The sequence below is a fragment of the Euprymna scolopes genome, chromosome 2, assembly GCF_053919585.1.
Source record: "Euprymna scolopes isolate OS-2025 chromosome 2, ASM5391958v1, whole genome shotgun sequence".
NCBI classification, from domain to species: Eukaryota; Metazoa; Mollusca; class Cephalopoda; order Sepiida; family Sepiolidae; genus Euprymna; species Euprymna scolopes.
In genome coordinates this window covers 160298842-160319075 of record NC_136483.1, presented here as the reverse complement: position 1 = coordinate 160319075, position 20234 = coordinate 160298842, and the positions used below count along the sequence as shown (strand labels likewise).

General features: G+C 35.5%; 1 protein-coding gene across 1 annotated transcript in view; it reads right to left on the bottom strand.

The window, feature by feature from the left end:
* The window catches only part of LOC145297853 (coiled-coil and C2 domain-containing protein 2A-like), a 220229-nt gene that overhangs the window by 106089 nt on the left and 93906 nt on the right, over positions 1 to 20234 (bottom strand). The window contains exons 19-20 of the mRNA XM_080144180.1: positions 20096 to 20228; positions 10503 to 10569 (exon numbers count right to left, since the gene is read on the bottom strand). Coding sequence (XP_080000306.1) covers positions 10503 to 10569; positions 20096 to 20228 — 200 coding nt within the window. The remainder of the gene's footprint in view (positions 1 to 10502; positions 10570 to 20095; positions 20229 to 20234) is intronic.

The window sequence follows — 20234 nt, the reverse complement described above, 5'->3', positions numbered from 1 at the left end:
TGTTTCTTGTGGAAGAAACAGTTGAAGTTTATTCATGAATCGGTGTACAAGCATGTAAGTTCATCAAGTGAAGTTGGACAGGATCTAATATTGATTGGGAACCGATTCTGATAGTTCGTTGAATCTGGGCACTGTCAAGTTGTTTCCCTTTGATTATGCTTAAAAGGGGTCATCACCATTGGCCCTCTCCCATGAGGCTCCAACAAAATGAAAAATCTAAGTCGACTTGGTAAACAATATTTTTATTTTAAAAGTAAAGCATATCTCAAAATTTGCAATATTATTTCATGTAAACAAAGTGTGGCACATGTAAGAGCAGTCAAAATATCCGTAATTATCTCTGATGGAAAAATAATTAACAATAAAAAAAAAAAAACGGTTGAAAAGGAACTTACATGGTTGAAAATTACCTCCTTCATTATGTTTCTGCATTTTTTAGATGAAGATTGGTTATTCCTTGACTAGAACTGTTCACAAGGACCCATGGCGCAATGGTTAGAGTACTTGGAAAAATCAATTCTAAAAGTTATATTCTTCTAAAGGTTGAAGGTTCAATTCTCAATGTGGGCGATTGAAAAATAAAATTGTGAATTACTTAGGATGTCTATCAAGTCATGGCTGGAAATAAATAAAGGGTTCCATTCGAAATTCCGTCCAAATTTCTGACTTTGATACAAGAATTCCCGAGTTCGACAAGATACACTTGAAGAAAGTTGGAGATTACATCGACCAAAACATGAAAATGACGCTGAAGATGAGAACAGTAATCCAATGAATCCAAATAATATGAATAGCTCCTTTATCCCGTTAAAGTAAATAATTAATTTATTTTAAGAGAAAAAAAAGGATTGTCGTTTTTGCTTTTCTTTGGTTTTTAATAGTGTCTCAAATTTTTAAATGATATTTCAAAATAGCTAATATTATTTCATGTACATTATCATCTTTCATGTCAATTGTAATAAATATGTTAACCATATTTTTGGTCTTAAATATTTGTTCTAATGATGGATCTGTTTAGAATATACGTTTAATACATCGGCTATTGAATAAAATAATGTATATACTAACAATAATTAGACAAACAATTTTATCTACTATATAGTGTGTTTGGAAATGGCATAATTTTGGGATTATGTGCTATACATGTAAAGAAGTCTCTTTGTGCGAGAGGTTGCTTTTGTAATAGCACTTCATTACTGGTCTAATTTTATTTCTTTGTTTGTTTAAGCTGATCATATTTATTAAGCTGTTATCGATTTACTGCATTCTGTTACTCAGATAAAGAAGGCTCAACATTTGCAAAAAGGTGACCAATTTTCCTGTGTTGGCTATTAAAGAAAGCCCTACTAAGATACACTTATAAACCTTACATCATCGGATTTAACATAACTTCAACCTAGCTATGATAAATAAACTAAAAAAATATCGAGGCGGATGTTGGATTTTGCTTGAAGCATTGTACATATTGTGTAAAGAGTCATGTTTGAAGGCTATAACAACGCAGTTTTGTAGAAAAACAATGTTTAGATATGAGACACAATAAAAAGAATAAACAACACTATTGAAAGATTTCAATGATTTTCAATCATAAATTATTTATTTAATAACATAATGTGATGAACCACAATGGTACTGTATGGTTATGTTCTTTTAATTTTCCAAGTATGCCTCATCTTCATGAAAACAAAAAAATATGTACAACTAGTTAGTGGAGGCGTGTTTATGCCAGGAGCCAAAGTTATAGGATGCCTGTTAAATAAGCTCACAGAGAATCATATATTATTGTTGAAGTCAGTCAGCATTTGTTTGTTGTTATTAAATTATTGTTATAATTGTATTGTTCTTCCAAAATAATTATATTGTTCCTATGTTATATTGTTCTTCCAAAATAATCATATTGTTCCTATGTTATATTGTTCTTCCAAAATAATCATATTGTTCCTATGTTATATTGTTCTTCCAAAATAATTACATTGTTCCTGTTATATTATATTCTTCTTCCAAAATAATTATATTGTTCCTATGTTATATTATATTGTTCTTCCAAAATAGTTATATTGTTCTTCCAAAATACAGCATAATCATTTTTGACACACCGGTTCCCATCAGATCGCCGAAGTTAAGCAACAACGAGCCTGCTCAGTACCAGATGGGTGACCATTTGGGATTTCCAGGTGTTGCTGTACTCTCCGCTTATCTTGGCATTTGTTTCCAGTTGTTCTGGACTTTTCCTTGCCACTGGGATCAGGCAGTGCTGATTCAGGAGAGATTGGGGATTGTGCAACCCTTACCACACAATTACATGCACAGCTGCCCCTACAGGGGGTATCCCTTGTCTTCGAGACTGAATGGAGGCATCGATTATTATAATATTTTACCAGTAATAATTATATTATTATGTGCTTCACTTGGATGTAATTCTAATTTACTTAATTATTTATCATACACATGTACGAATGCATATTTTTTTTTTCCGTCTGTTTGTGTGTGTTATAATATTCATTCCCTTGCACTTATTGACAGAAGAACTTTATTTAAGTACAATACTTAATAGTAACAGCCATGGTAAGGTGCAAAAAAAAAAAAAAAAAAAAAAAAAAAAGTGCCACCTAATTTAACTTTCACTATTCGTTACCTAAATATGCAGTATCTTAGCTGTGATACTAGAGCTATTCTTCCTGAGTGGATGCTATGCTCCTGTACGTTACCTTAATGTCTTCCTATAAATACAAAATACGGAATTTCAGACCGCCATGAACTAGTTCTTGTAACTGGAACAAACACCTAACTGCTAGCTACGAAATCCCAATATACAGTTTACCTCCAAGACGATTACCTCTGTCTAGCCTGCATGCGCAAAAAAAAAAAAAAAAAAAAAAAAAAAAAAAAAAAACTTACCTGCCACTCTAAATCCTTGATCTGTTTCTTGTAAATTAATAACTCCTATCCCTTGAAGGCTAACAATCTGCTCATTCCCACCAAACCGCCACTTAACTCCTACATTTCACTCCGTTTTGTACTGGAATCTTTAACTTCCAGCCCCTGTCTCTCACATGCTAACTGCTTAGTCATCACTAAACATCTATACAATTCTACCCTCTAGACATGCATTGGAGTTCATTCCTATTCCAGTTGGGATTAAACAGCTAAAGTATGTACTCGGAAGCAAAGCACACCGCACTGCATTACACAACTGTCCCCTCTTAGATATCTTTGCAACGCTAATACGAAACTGAACCAATGCTCCTTGCTATGCTAAATGTCCATAACTTTTACTTGAAAGCTGCAAACATCTTCTCTCAATAATAGAAACTCACCTTGTACCTCCAACTTTATTCGCACCTACTAAAACCAGCCCATATATCTATTTATCAAATTACACATGACTCAAAACTTACTGTTTTACCCGTACTATATTGCACTCGCATCTCCTGCCCTGATATCATCTAAAATATAGTTTTGGCACAACTCGTAGTTCAATTCTTAACTCCTACTCACACTTAAATATTATACTAGACCCAAGCTCACATGGATAAAAAAAAAAAATAAATAAAATAAAAAAAAATAAAAAAGGAAAAAAAAAATGAGAAAAAAATATTCATAAACAAAAATGAAAGCCTCTAACCACACTATCTCCTAACAAGCCTCCTTACAATCATAGTTGCTTACACTGCATGAGCTCTACTCAACCCCTTTATCCAGTAACAATGAAATAACAATATCCCTAATCCACTTTGAGGAGTGTAACTATTTAGCAGATATAACCTCTACAAACTAACCCAATAACATTATCTAACCACGCGGGGTCGCAGAAATACCTGGATTAGAACCCAGGCGCGGAGCAAACCCTCTCAGTGGTGACGGACCCAGTAGATCTTCCCAGATCATCCGTCTAGGAGAAGGAAAACTCTGAAACTAAACCAAAGAGGAGGGAGGCCTCTTCAGTCTTGGATGACAGCCTTCCTAGAGCTGGTGACTCAAACAAATTACCGGTTTGCAATACCTAAATTGCTTAAGGAGTAGATAGGTCCTGCCTATCGCCCGGCTTCCACACTCCTTCTTTGCCTATTAGTCAGGCGCAGAGATACTATCAGTGATTCGACAGAAACACCCATTGGTAGATCTTGTTTCTTGCCTAGGGCAATGAACGCCGTTTCCCCCACTCCCGACACACCCCACCCCTAAAGCTGGGCATTTTAGAATGCTTGAGTACCACATATGCCTGAGCAATTAGATTGGGTTGACCTTCCTCTGACGGGTTGAGGGTACCGGATTGACAGTTACTGGCTGCTGTTTCCGACTGGTAGTACAGGAGCCCTAACTCTTTGGTAGCGCTTAGAGCGGCTGCTCCATCAACAGTTGAATAATATCGGGATGTTTGCAGTGCCATGGCACGCATGGAAAGGGACCCTGCACTCATCCCCGGTGGGCTTTCCTGAGGCCACAGTCCTAGTTGATGGTGGGTCAGCTGATGGTCTACTTGTGATGCATGTGTGATATTCTGCATAACCTCCTGTTCGGCTTCCCCTAACCCAACTGAAACTCGTTAAAAAACATGATGACAGTACAATCTAAAAATAAGCTTAAACCAGGCTTAGGGTCAAACAAATTCAACTTGCCTCCTCCCTTGAGGCTTGCATTCACAAATATCCGTGGGCTTAGAACTAATTTAGCTGATGTTGAAGCATTTCTCCTAACAAATACCCCGGATATCTTAGCACTAAGTGAGACTAACCTACACTCCTCCATCCCCTCTAACTACTTTAACATGCCTGGATATCTCCCACTCTGCCGTAAGGACTCTGACAGACATATGCACGGACTTGGAGTTTACATTCGTAATACCCTTCCCCTGACTAGAGAAACAAACCTAGAAACGGATGATCAAGCCTTTATGTGCTTTAGACTAATCATGCAACACAACATTAGCTACTTTTACTTTCTCTACCGCTCTCCTTCGACCCAAGACTGCACCATAATAAACAAAGTATCTGACAGCATAGACACAGCACTCTCTTTCGACACTAGCGCCCAAGTACATGTATTTGGTGACTTTAATGTCCATCACAAAAACTGGCTTGGATTCTCTACTTATACAGATGCAGCAGGCAGCGCAACTCATAGCTTCTCTGTATCTCACTCCCTATCGCAAATTGTTACTTTTCCAACCCGCTTCCCTGATCAGGAAGAACAACACGCATCACTATTAGATCTGTTTTTGACCACAATTCCTGATGATTGTGTAACGAAAGCCAACAGCCCACTTGGGAACGCTGATCATGCGGTAATAATGGTTGAAATCGCCCTAAACTCTAGACCCAAAACTGAAGAGCCAGTGCTCAAAACAACGAGATATTATAAAAAGGCTGACTGGGAAGCTATCAGAGATCTTATCAGAGACGCCCCATGGGGAAATATTTTTTCTCTTCCTGCTGAACAGTGTGCAACTGAGACCACTGAATGGTTCAAAACTGCAATCGAAGCGCATGTTCCCATGCGGAAATTCTATAGCAAGCCCCACTCTCCCCAATGGTTTACTTCGACTTGCGCAACTGCCATTGCTCAAAGGCAGCATGCATTCCGAAGGTTTAACCGACATAAGTCCAGTTCAAACAGACAAAAGTACATAGAAGCTAGAAGTAACGTTAAGAAAGAAATAGCGACAGCTAAGAGGGAATTTACGGAAACCACTAAAAAACGCATCGAAGCACAAAAATTAGGAACTCGTGACTTCTGGAAAATCTACAACAGTGTAGTAAATAATGGGCAATCAATGATTCCCCCACTAACCAACAATCACGAGGTTCTTTGCTCAGCAACCGAGAAGGCTAACATGCTTGCCAGTCGGTTTGCCTCCAACTCTACACTGGACCCTTTAAACCACCCCCTACCTGACTTTCCTATGCGGACAGACGCCAAGCTAGACGATCTGGAAATCACCCCTGCTCAGGTGCATGCTATCATAAAAAACCTTGACACTTCCAAAGCATGTGAACCCGACCTCATCCCAGCTGTGCTATTAAAAAAGTGCTCAGCCGAAGTAGCTCCAGTTCTCTCCAAACTCTACAACAAATGCCTTAATGAATCTTGCTTTCCGAGCTGCTGGAAAACTGCTTCTGTGGTACCAGTATTCAAGAATTCTGGCGAAAGAACTGACCCATTAAATTATCGCCCTATTAGCCTCCTCCCACTTTTTGCCAAAATATTTGAGACCTTAATTAACCATGCTCTAGTCCAGCACCTTACAGATGCTAAACTTCTGACCGACCATCAATATGGATTTAGACAAGCCCGTTCCACGGCAGACATCCTCACTGTAATCTCTGAACGCATATACCATTCACTGGACAAAGCGGGAGAGGGCAGAGCGGTAGCTCTAGATATATCTAAGGCTTTTGACAGGGTATGGCATGAGGGTCTCCTCAGGAAGATTAGATCTTACGGTATCACTGGTAGAATACTTAACATAATTAAATCCTTCTTAGATAAGAGAAAAATCCAGGTTGTCCTCGATGGTCGTACGTCTAAACAATATAATATAAATGCCGGAGTGCCCCAGGGATCTATCCTTGGTCCTCTGCTGTTCCTGATATTCATAAATGACCTCCCCGATAAAATTGCCTCTGAGATGGGTATATGTGCTGATGACACCACACTCTATAGCAGGCACGACAGGAAAACAAATGAACATATATCTAAAGTAATGGCAGAAACACTAGAGGATGACCTCAAATCAGTAGTGGAATGGGGACAAAAATGGATGGTAACGTTCAATGCCACCAAGACAAAACTGGTTTCATTCAATAATTACAGGAAACCTTCTCTACCACCTATAGCAATGGCCAACAACTCTTTAGCTGAGAGTACGTCTTTCAAGCTCCTTGGCCTAACGTTCACAGGAAACATGAGCTGGAACAATTACATCGAGGGCATTGCCAGGGCCGCTGCGAGGAAGGTGGGCTCTCTCTACCGTGCTAGAAAACTTCTAACACCCGAAAGTATCCTGTACCTCTATAAGGCCACTATTCGCCCATGTATGGAGTATTGCTGTCATATTTGGGCCGGTGCATCGGCTACTAGTCTCTCTCTCCTTGACAGGGTTCAAAAGAGAGTCGCAAATCTGATAGGCCCTAAACTGGCATCAAAACTTCAGCCTCTGTCCCATCGTCGAAACGTTGCATCCCTCTGCCTGTTCTACAAGTCTTATAATGGTGAATGCTCTGAAGAACTGCAAGCACTTGTGCCCCCATGACGTGAACACCCTCGACAGACCCGACAAGCTGCAAAATCCCACCCCCACACTGTAGAGATCCCTAGATGTAAAAGATCTTTCTACTCCAGTAGTTTCTTCCCCAGAACTGCTAGACTTTGGAATTCCATTCCAGGTCACTGCTTCCCCAACTGTACTGACATGCATAAGTTCAAGTGCAACGTGAACCAACATCTCGCTGCCCTAATCCCTACATAGTGCCCCAGTAGATGTTTCCCCTGATAGTAGCCTCCTACACCAAAGTGGCAATGTGCCTTGTTTGGGGTGAAAATGTAATAAAAAAAAAAATTAAAAAAAAAAAAAAAACTTATTAGGGACCAAATTAGTGTAGAGGTCATAGAATAACAATCATTTGCTTTATTCTAATTGGTAGTTGGTTAAAAAACAACACTGAAATTAGGTCAAACAGCACTCACTCTGATTTCTTTTTTTTTTCTCTATTATATTGAACCAATTTTCAGAGAGAGGGACAGGGAAGCAATCAGTAATATAAGTCCTTGTTTTCTTGGGTTGAGCACTGACATTAATGATATCACCTACTACTTTAGCATAATGCAAAGTTCTTTGTAAATAAACAAATAGAGCACTGTCAAGTGGCAGTCAATGTTTATATAAAAACAATGTGGTTATCATTTACCAATAGCTGATGATGATTGAAGCTACTATCAACTAAATGTAACTATCGCTAGATGTTGCATCCCTGTTATGTTACCTAGCATCTTCTCTCCTTATTTGATGAAAAGCATTAGGCTTCGAAATACCATAGTACAAAAAGTTCTCACATACTCTACACCTTTACTTGATGTATAGCCTTATTGAATAAAATAATTTTGATAATATATTGGAATTCTTTCCCTTTTCCTTGTATCTATTTGTGAATTATTCCACGGATTTCTGCCTTTTGGATTACTTTGAATCATCTTCCAATTACGCGTTTCCCTTGGATTTTACTTGTGCGAATGGAAATTTAACTAACTTTCTTGGATTCTGCATCTTTGGATTTTATCGTCATTGGAAATTTTACCCTTCACCAGACTGTCCATTCACGTGAAATCACCTTTTTTATTCAACCTATTCCCTCTGCTTTACTTTTTGTTATCAAGTAAGATCTATGACTTACTTGTAATTTCATTTAATACTTTTGCAAGCAAAATCCGATCCCACATTTTGCTAAATCCTACCCTCTGATGAGAAGGAAAGTATTTCTTTAAAACTCCGCGGATTAAGGATTATCCACTTATTTAGTGTTTCCTTTTCAAAATTAAATGTTTTTAACTCTTTTTCAAAGTGTTTTTGTACATGTTTTATTAACTACTTGTTCTTATTATAAGCGCTATCTCCTATTTGGTTTTATCAAGCTTTTACATCTGGTTGAAATTACTTTATATTAATTCTTTAATATTTATAATTTACTTTAGTTTTGCCATCTGAGATATTTTGGTAAACTTAACTGTAATTCTTATATATATATATATATATATATATATATATATATATATATATATATACAATTATTTCATATATTCACATAAAATGTCATAAGGAAATATAATACTTTATGTATCAATTTTCTAGCATTTACTTCAACAGTGCTCAATAAATGCTGATGACACTACACTCTATGGCAGACACGACAGGAAGACGAATGAACACATTTCTAAAGAAATGGCAGAAACACTAGAGGAAGACCTCCAATCTGTAGTGGAATGGGGACAAAAGTGGTTGGTCGCGTTCAATGCTGCCAAGACTAAACTAGTTTCATTCAATAATTACAAGAAACCCTCTCTACCACCAATAGCAATGGCCAACGACTCTTTATCTGAGAGTCCATCTTTCAAACTCCTTGGCCTAACGTTCACAGGAAACATGAGTTGGAACAATTACATTGAAGGCATTGCCAGGGCCGCTGCAAGAAAGGTAGGCTCTCTCTACCGTGCTAGAAAACTACTAACACCCGAAAGTATCCTGTACCTCTATAAGGCCACCATTCGCCCATGTATGGAGTATTGCTGCCACATCTGGGCTGGTGCATCTGCTACTAGTCTCTCGCTCCTTGACAAGGTTCAAAAGAGAGTCGCAAATCTGATAGGCCCTGAACTGGCATCTAGGCTTCAGCCTCTGTCCCATCGACGAAATGTTGCGTCCCTCTGCCTGTTCTACAAGTATTTTAGTGGTGAATGCTCTGATGAACTGCAATCACTTGTGCCCCCACGACGCGAGCACCCTCGACAAACCCGACAGGCTACTAGATCCCACCCCCACACTGTAGAGGTCCCTAGATGTAAGAGATCTTTTTACTCCAATAGTTTCTTCCCCAGAACCGCAAGACTCTGGAATTCCATTCCAGGTCCCTGCTTCCCCAACAGTACTGACGTGCAGAAGTTCAAGTGTAACGTGAACCGACACCTTGCTGCCCAAATCCCTACATAGTACCCCAGTAGTTGTTGCCCCTGATAGTAGCCCCCTACACCAAAGTGGCAATTTGCCTTGTTTGGGGTGAAAATGTAATAAAAAAAAAAAAAAAAAAAAAATATGAATAGAACTAGATAATAAGTTATGAAAAAATATATGCCAATTAAGCTGCATAGAATTTTCCATGTTTCATGTGTAAGAACTCAAGAGGCTTAAATACATAAAATTAATGTTTATATATATGTATATATATATGTGTGTGTGTGTGTGTGTGTGTGCATGTATATGTTGTGTTTAATTTAGCTAGCTAATCAATCAGATTCATTGTTATCACCCCCACACACACACCCCACTGGTTAATGTTTCTATTAGCTAGTGGCAGAGGTTCACTCAGGTGAAGCTTCAACTGACTTTTACTTCCTCCTTCTTTGTTCTGTTTTGAAGAAAGATGACTCACCATTTGGGGGAATGTGTACATATAAACACACACATTATATATATATATATATATATATATATATATATATATATATATATATATATATATATATATGAGAGAGAGAGAGAGAGAGAGAGAGAGAGAGAGAATAGAGATTCAGGAGAGAGAGAGAGAGAAGTTTTTGAAGAAACATGTTACACATCTTATATTTAAAGCTTTTATTTTATTATCCTTGTTCCTGGGCAAATGCCAGATAACCTTTGTGAAGAAGCAGCAATTTACATATGTACAGTTCAACATAAAACTACTTTTACCAACAGAAAGCGAAGTAAAAATCAAAAATAAAGTACAATTTAAAATGTAAACCGTTTATTAACTTACCGCGGACATTCATGAGTTGGTGTAATATTAGCAGTGTACAAGATTTCTGGAAATAACTTCGGATCACCTTTGATAAAAGAAAAAAATTTAAAAAATTGAAGAAAACAAACATTTAATCAAATTTAATCATTGTGTTTAACCTTTTAATTAGCATTATGACTTTGCATTCTAGTTAGAAATGGATTTTTTTAAAGTTTAGAATAAGAAGCCATTCTCATCTCAATAAGAGTTGCTTGGTCCATAACTCACCGCATCAAGAAAAACAACAATGAAGAAAAATCTTTATGATGCACATACCCATGTTTGAAAGAAAATATCATGTTCCAAAAATCACATGAATTGATCCAGTAGTTTTATATTTATGAATAAAAGTTGCTGGAATAGTAAGCTGCTGGAATCTGTTAAATAGAGAGGTAGTCAACCTCCTAAGTGACATGCAATATGGTTTCTGCTCTGCTAGACCTACAGCAGATGTGCTAACAGTTATATCTCATAGGATTAACAAATCTCTTAATGGAGGCTTCCTTTCTAGAGCAATTGCTCTTGACATAACAAAGGCCTTTGATAGGGTATGGCATAAAGGTCTACTGCCCAAGATCTCCAGCTATGGTATAGCTGGAAATATCTTCTCAATTATTAAATCATTTCTCTCTGAAAGGTTCGTAAGAGTAGTGGTTGATGGGAAGAAATTAGAAGCTTACAGTTTTAGTGCTGGAGTCCCTCGTGAGTCCAGCCTGGGTCCAACACTCTTCCTGATCTACATCAATGATCTCCCAAATCACATCCTAAGATCATTCATAGACATTTATGCTGATGACACTCCCATCTATGGCAACACTTCAAAGGCCGTAAATGACCAAGTTCTCTCTGATTCTCTCTCCTCTGATCTTGAGCATGTGATACAATGGGGAAATAAGTGGCTGGTTAATTTTAATGCATCTAAAACCAATCTTCTATCTTTACATCATCAACAATCTGATTCCCATCTGGCATCAATCAAAATGAATGGTTCTCGCCTTGGGGAGGCTCCATGTTTTGACAAGCTTCTGAGTCTGACCTTTACCCCTGATCTGAAAAGGAACATGTACATCCATTGCCAGGGTTGCTGGAGAAATGGTGGGATCATTCTACTGCTCCACCAGATATCTCACTGCAGATGCAATTCTACTTGTATAAGAGCCAAGTACATCCTAGGATGGAGTACTGCTGCCACATCTGGCCAGGAGCTCTTCAAAACACCCTATCCTACCTTGACAGAGTTCAAAATAGACTTCATAGCTTAGTGGGAGATTCCCTTTTCCCTTTCCTGCAACCTCTTTCCCACACAAGAGACGTTGCGAGCCTGTCTCTGCTTTATCGTTATTTTCATGGCAAGTGCTCATCTGTGCTCCAATCTATGGTCCCCCTCGCCAAACTTTCACGCAACACACTTGTACTAGCTTAAATCACTATCAATAATTTCCCCTACTCTTTATCTGTACCTAAACCTAGATTCCATGAACAAAGTTTCTTTCTTAGAACTGCACGCCTGTAGAACTCTGTTCTGTTTGCCTTCTTTCTAGTTGACTACAATATGGTCGTCTTCAAGTCCAATGTGAACAAGTTCTTAGTGAGCCGCCCCCTTAAGTAATCCAATTTACCAAATTTCCACTACTAACAATTACTATGGTATTGTTTCATTGACTACTGTACATTCATTAACCCTTATCCTCGAGTGGCCTCTGGACTTTGACAAGTGGTGACACCTTTGTAAAAAAAAAAAATCATTTAAGTGATAAATGAGAATTTGTAATATGTACAAGATGGTTTTAAACTTTATTTTTGCAGAGCGAGTCCAAGGGAGAGTTAATCAGTGATGAATTTGAAAATTGCGTTGTAAGATCAAGATTAATCATCGTTTAGCCATAAAATTTACTTTTCTTTTTTTTTTTATTAAAGAATTTTAGTTGGTTAGTTGTTTTTGTTTTATGGTATATCAACCCTTTTCGGGTGATTTAATGCCGAATCCAGTGATTTTGAAGTACAATTTTTTAATAGACTATATTTGCTTTTTTTTTTTAAGTCGGTTTCAATTTAACCCATAGTTGGGACCCTTACAGGTACTACCAGTCCGGGTCAGAGTGGACCTGGGAGCAATGGCAATTAAAGGGTAGCTCCACACTCCCCAAAGCCCGCAAGCTGGGGCCTCACCATCGGATATAGTTTAAGGTCATATCCAGGACCAAAAGAATTTTGGTGTACGATATTTTCTTTCAATAATAGATAGGGCCATCATAAAGATTTTTCTTTACTTTTGTGCTTCCTTGGGGGTAGGGTTAGGGTTAGGGTTAGGGTTGGGGGTAGGGAGTGTTGGACATCCAATAAGAGCATGTTCTCTATAGAAATGTTGTCAAGTTATGAATAAAATATTTGCATATTTTGCCAATATTTTAATTTTTGTGTGCAGATTATGTATATTAGCATCATAGGTTTCTTAATTGAATTCGTCCTCGCTTTTCTCTCTTATTTTTTTTTATTTCTGTCGACACAGACATATGAAGCATGACAGTCCTCATTATAATGAGTGACATTAAACATCTCCAAGAAATAAAAATTGTCTCAATTTCTGTCAGTTTGGAAAATGTATTTAAATAATATGGTGATTAAGAAGAATATCAAAATATTCTCTCTCTCTCACACATATATATATATATATATATATAGATATCTATATATATAAAAATGTAAAGTTGGTTCGTTCTAAAGAAATAAAACCATGTTTATACGTTACCAATTTATTTGAAATTTTCAGACAACCCATTTTTAGAGTCGAGGTATGTTTTTATGTTATTAAAATAAATTTACCTAATTAAAATTAAAATATTAAATAAAATAAATATATTTATTTAATCGTTTCTGCGAATCTGTTCTGTTGATAAAACTGAACTTCCGGTTCGATTCATTTCACAGCCACGAATTGACGAAAGGTTTCATTTTCTGTTAACTCGATAAGTAAAAAAAAAAAACAAAAAAAACATATTTTATTTGTTTATCTTCCAAATTTTTTAATTTACACATCTTTTCTTTATTATATAAGGCCAAAAAAAAAAAGTTTGTTGCTTGCTTTTGAGTTTTTTTTTGTTTTTCTATATAAGATTACTCATGCAGAGAGTGATCCGTGCTGAAATAATGTTATTATTTAAAAAGTCATTCTTAACATGGGGAGGTAAGGATGTTTTGTACCTATTCTGTACTTTAACCTTACAATTGAATAAATAAAAAAAAAAAAACATATCGTAAAACAGTATTTAAACGTGGAAATATGATTTAAAAAATAGCGCGGATTGCTCTCTGCATTAGCACCATTTTTATTTATTGTTGTTGTTTCACGAATTTTTGGCCAACTATTCCTCTGGCCTTCATGAAAAGAAGTCCTTTTATAAATGTTCAGTAACTTTTTCCTTTTATTATTCTTAAAGAGTAAAACTTTTCTTATTCATGAAAGGAGTTAAGCCTACGTAAATAAATAAATGTTTGTACACGTGACAAATTATCAATAAATGGTTTAGTTACTTTTTTTAAAAAATGTTTGTAAAAGTGCGAAAGGCGACGTTGTTGTATACTCCCATGCTTAATTTCTATACTTATAGGTTTTTGGAATTTTTTTTCACTGGATTATTATTGATTGGACACTAATTAAACAGATTATTAAAAAAAAAAAAAAATGTAAAAAAGAAATCATTATTTCGACATTTGAAAGTGGTGCTCACTTTTTAGTTACAACGTTCTGATAAATCAGTCACCCATTTTGTAAGCAATAAAAACGCGGTATATCAAAATCATAGAAAGTAAAAATAATGAGTCTCTACCGCATTTGTAAGTCAGAAATATATTTGTTTCTCAAAGAAAAAAAAATAGAGAGAACAGGACTTTTTTTATTGTTTTCATGAAAATAAAGTTTCGAGATTTTTAATTATTTTTTTTTTTTTACTTATTTAGTCAGTTTGTGTGTGTTTTTTTTTTTTTTTAAATTGTTTTTGTGAAAGGTGAGTTTTTTTTCAAAACTTTTTTGTTTCTTTTTAATTTTTTTAAAGTATTATAAATTTCACTAACATGCTGGAGAAATGTTTAATAATTTGGTATTTTTTTAGATTAGGTCCACCTCCACAATTTTCCTTTCAATGACGACATTTATAGGTTTCCGAGTATGCTGAACACGCAAATTGCATTGAAATTTTGCGGAAATAAATAGTTGAATTATGCATTGTACTCTTCGGCGGCCATCTTTTTACGTGCACACGCGCCATAAACAAATACACACACGTAAAAAAGATGGCCGCCAAAGATTACAATGCATAATACAACTTTTTATATCTTGATAACTACTTATTTCTGCAAAATTTCGATGCGATTTTCGTATTCAGCATAGTCGAAAACCATTTCAAGTCGTCATTTAAAAGAAAATTGAGGAGGTGGACCTAATCTAAAAATTTACCAATAATTTTTAATCCCGTACGCCTCCCGATACATTGCTTCGTCAACATGCGACCATTTTATATCTCCCGAAGACACTTCCGTATTTAGAAAAAAAAAAAATAAATAAATAAATAAAAAGTGACCGATTTACCAGAATGTGGTAACTAAAAAGTGAGTATCCCTTTCAAATGTTGAAATGATTTTTTTTTTTTTTCAATTTTTTTTCATAATCTGGTTAGTGTTCAATCAATAATAATCTAGTGAAAAAATTTCAAAAAACCTATCAGTATAGAAACTCCACCACGTAAGTAAATAAATAAAAAATGTTACGTGCACATGCGTTAGCCTTGACTAGGGGGGTACTAAGGGAACAACCATTAAATAATTCTGCGGGTCGCCATGGAACTCAACGCCCAAGGAGTATCAAAATAGTTTTCATGATATGAAGAAATTTTTTTTTTCCGAAAAGTGGGTGATCACTTTTCCATCTAAATTTAACTTAAAATGAGCACCTACTTTCTGGCCACCTGAGGAAGGGGCATTTATTTTCGTGTTTATTGGCTTAAAGGTTTTTTTGACAAGGCAGTTTGGTACGCGAATGCATATTTAACAGTTTTCATTTATGCTCACGCATAGCATAAACAAAGGCTACGTCTGTGAAATGGAAAATAGTCCCAGAGTTCAGGGGTTAATACCATGCAAAAGAAATCAAACAAATAACTTTTTAGCCAAGAAACACACAGAAAAAAGAAGAAAAAAATAGCATCTATTTTTTTCTATCGAATTAATTTGCTGTTTTTATTGAAAACTATTTTCCCCCGGATTTTTGATATAATTTTCCATTAAGGGCTGTGCGTCTCACGTTCGTAAATAACAAAATTTTTTTTGTAGATTTTGGTGTGCTAAAAACGAATCTGCAAACCGTTTCCGTCACAAAAAAATAGTTTTTATGATATGAAGAAATTACTTTTTCGAAAAAGTGGCAATCACTTTTCCATGTAAATTTAACTTAAAATGAGCACCCACTTTCTAGCCACCTGAAAGAGGGGGGATTTTTTCCCATGTTTATTGGCTAAACAGCTTTCGTTTATACTTACGCATAGCGTAAACGAAGGCTACGGCTGTTAAATGGAAAATAGTCCCAGAGTTCAGGGGTTATTACCATGCAAAAGAAATCAAACAAAAAACTTTTTAGCCAAGAAACAGAAAAATGCCCCTCTCTCAGGTGGCCAGAAAGTGGGTGCTCATTCTAAGTTAAATTTACATTGAAAAGTGATCATCCACTTTTCGAAAAAGTAATTTCATGAATGTCATGAAAACTTTTTTTTTGCTACGTAAACGGTTTGCAGATTCGTTTTTAGCACACCGAAATCTACAATAAAATATTTCGTTATATATGAACGTGAAACGGGCCTTAAAGTAAAAGAGCAGATTTGCCGTTTAGTTGTACAAATATCCTCAAACCAGGTAATCACTAAAAGGGATTTTTAAAAGTCGTCACCTGTATCGAGCAAAAGTTTAAAACCACCGATTATATGCCAGCCTACATCATGGTAACATATATTGAGTGAGTTCCTAACAGTATTTTTAGTTTAAACTCATTTTCCCAAAATTTCCCCAAACTTAACGTGTTCGATACAGTCTGCCGCCATTTGTATTTTTCAGATATACCGATAAGCATTAAATGTTTTTGAACCGATTATACATTACATAAAAACACTAAAATCTTATCCAGTTAGGTAGAACACTTACTTTTCTTGCCTTTGATAACATTTATTTGTTATATATTTATTTTTTGACAACTTCTTTGTATCTGTGTTTAGTAATATAAACCCTTTTCATTTAATGTAACGTTTAGTCGGCTCGAAAAACAGTGTTTATTGGTGTATTTGAAAGCTACAAATGGTGGTGGACACTGTTGATTACTTTAAGTTAGAGAAAGTGAGTTAAAACTAAAAAAACTATACAAAATACTGTCAGAAACCTACCGATTATGCCAGCCTATGTCATGGTAACATATGTTCGGTGAGTTTCAAGCACTGTTTTGTATAGTTTTTAGTTTTCAACTTACTTTCCAAATTTAACGTATTCAAAAGAATCCGCGACCATTTCTGTTTTTGGAGCCAATTAAACATTTTACATTACATAAAAACACTAAACAATTATCCAATTAGGTAGAAACGTAAATTACCTTACCTTTGCTTTCATTTCTTTGTTTTTGGACGACTTTTTTGAATCTGTGTATAGTACCCCCCCTTCCCCCACCATCAACCAAATATTAATTACTAACTCACATTTTTTAAAACAACAACAAAAAAAAAAGCATTTAGCATTTCAACGTTTTTGCTACGTTCGGTTTCATCCACTGATTGTTGGTCAAGTCCAAAACATGAATGATTGACAGAAACTCTTGAGGATCCAGATCAAATTCTGCAAGAGTACCATTTTTTTCAGTTTCGCCGCCTTTTTCACTTTTTGCAGTGGATTGCTGTACTGATATAAGAAACATGCATTTTCTCTTTTATTAAATTTTTCCATTACACCAAATTGAGCCACTGCAACGCGTGGCAGGGTACAGCTAGTATATATATATATATATATATATATATATATATATATATATAGTAATTTATAAAATATATATGGCGATTAAGCTACACTGAACATTCTGCGTTTCACCCACTCTAGGACTCCTCAGGCTCATAAAACACGGAATATTCAGTGTAGCTTAATCGCCATATATATTTTATAAATTACTAACTAGCTCTACCTACGTATTGAGCACTTTTAAAGTAAATACTTAAAGTTTACGCATAAATCTATACTTTCGTATATTAATTTTAAATTTTATGTGAGTAAATTAAGTAGTTATATATATATATATATATATATATATATATATATACTAGCCTGGGTGCCCAGCATAGCCCTTGAGGCAAAGTTGTAAATTAAAGTGTAAAAAAAAGAAAACCTGAGACGTTAACCATTGCCCCAGCGCGAGATGCTAACGGAAGCACATTTGAATTTATTTAATTACTTGGATTTGGCAGGTGTCCGTTTTAATGAATTAATGAGGTCAAGTTTGACTGCGGGGTGGGAACACTTCCCAAGATGTTATTGGAAAAAGACTAACCCACATGCGCGAGCAACAAATGTTGAATATTTATCTTCCCGAAATCAAGCAAATTAAATAGACAGGCGAGCTTCATTGTTAACTTTGAGATATTACTATTTATATGTGATATAAAAAGTTTTAAAAAGTTGTGAACCGACCGACCGCTTCTGAAAAAAGCCTTTTGTAGACATACAGAAAAAGCGAACGCACATACATACATACATTTTCGCTTTTATATTTATAGATTAGTCGCCTTGCAAGATCACAGGAGAGACAACCAAAGTAACAAAACTGAAGCTGGCCTGCAGGGCACTATATATAGAAGTGTAGGTAAATTTGGACATATTTTATCAATTTAAAAATTTAGGTTCTTTTTTACCAATTGTCATAAAATATAAATTTTTTTATATATAAATATATCTATACTTGTAGCCAAATTGAATATAGAAATGCTTGTATCTTTGGTGCTATGGGACAAAACTAAATGAAATTTTGTAGGCATTTTGAAGATTATAATACTATTCTATGGGTAATATTTTATGACAATTGGTAAAAAAGAACCTATATTTTCAAACGAATAAAATATGCCCAAATTTGCCTACACTTACATAAATGTCTTGCAGTCCAGCTTCAGTTTTGCTGCTTTGGATGTCTCTCCTGTGGCCTTGCCAGGCCACTAATATATATATAAGTTCCAAATCTCAGTGACCATTGATCAGAGTTTAACAAATGAAGGCTCGTTGGAAAGCTAATGACTTGAATTGTGTAGTGGGCTATGTGACATTTACCCATTAGGTCGCACATTAAGGGGATCATCCATCATCCAGAGCCTATTTTTGGCACTTTTTTGCAGTCATATAATATTTCAATCAGTCATTTGTTTTCCAAGTTTTGCATATTAATTACAAAATATCTGATATTTCCTCAAAACCTCTGGCCTTGATGGAGAGAAGACTAAAACCTGCTGCTATGGTTTCAAATGATCTGAAATAACAGCAAAGGGAAACTTGATTTCAAATATTTCTCATCTGTTATATCTCTTATCTTTGGTTTTCATACATAAAGTAAATTTCACAGTGTACAAGAATTATTTGATATCGGAGATATTCATAATTGTACCCTATTTTCAAAAGAGAGGAGATATAATATATTTGAACATCAAGTCTCCCCTTGCTGTTATTTCAGATCATTTGAAACCATAGCAAGTTTTAGTCTCTCCTCCATCAAGGCCAAAGTTTTTTTTCTAAATAGTTCACTTCTTGTAAGTAAAAAAAAAAAAATACTCGAGCTATCAAAACCAAGACCTAAAGACCGTGAGTTAAGTACAATAGCCATTACATCAGCTTGATATGACTTTCAGAGTGTGTTTTAAAACCAACTTATACTTAACATAAGGAAGGTTTATAAACGTGCATGTGCAGTTGTGAAACATTTGAAAACAGATAAAAATCAGGTGGCCTCCCACATGCCAATTTTTCAATTTTAACCCCTTAGCAGCTCCTTTTCCGGATGAAAACTGATTAAAAAGTTTTCCACATGTCTGAACATCCTATATACCATTTTTCAAATCTGTAGATTAAAAATTTGTTGAGTATATAGGTTGAGAAGTGTCCTCATACACACACACATTCTCACTTTTATAGACTGTAAGATAGATTAGATCTAATTTAATTCTAAAAATTTGATGTCTAATATTTATTGTTAAATTTTCACAATAACTGGAGATATCTGAATTTCCTCAAAGGTCTTCTATGTCCCCCTCAACATAAAATTAAACTAAATACAGTCCACATTATCCACCTTTGTGTCTAGCAGCTGTGTTCCGAAATCCATAATAATCAGTTAATTTAGTTTAGGAGTGAATCCCTTATGTAGAAATACATAAACATATACATATATCTAGCTTTATATAGATAGTGAAGTGGTGCACATATGTACACGCTATATAATATTAAAGCATATCATTATGCAACTTTCAAATCACTTGAGAGATTTATGAGAAAATCTGATTGAATTGACTTACCAGGACGTCGTCTGATTTTTAAAGCTTTTGATCTAATTTTCTCCCGAGCTCCTCGCTCATCAAAATTTTCTGGAAGTATAGGTTTCGAACTGCTTTCATCTGACATGATTTCCTCCTCATCTGTGTCCAAATTCTTGAA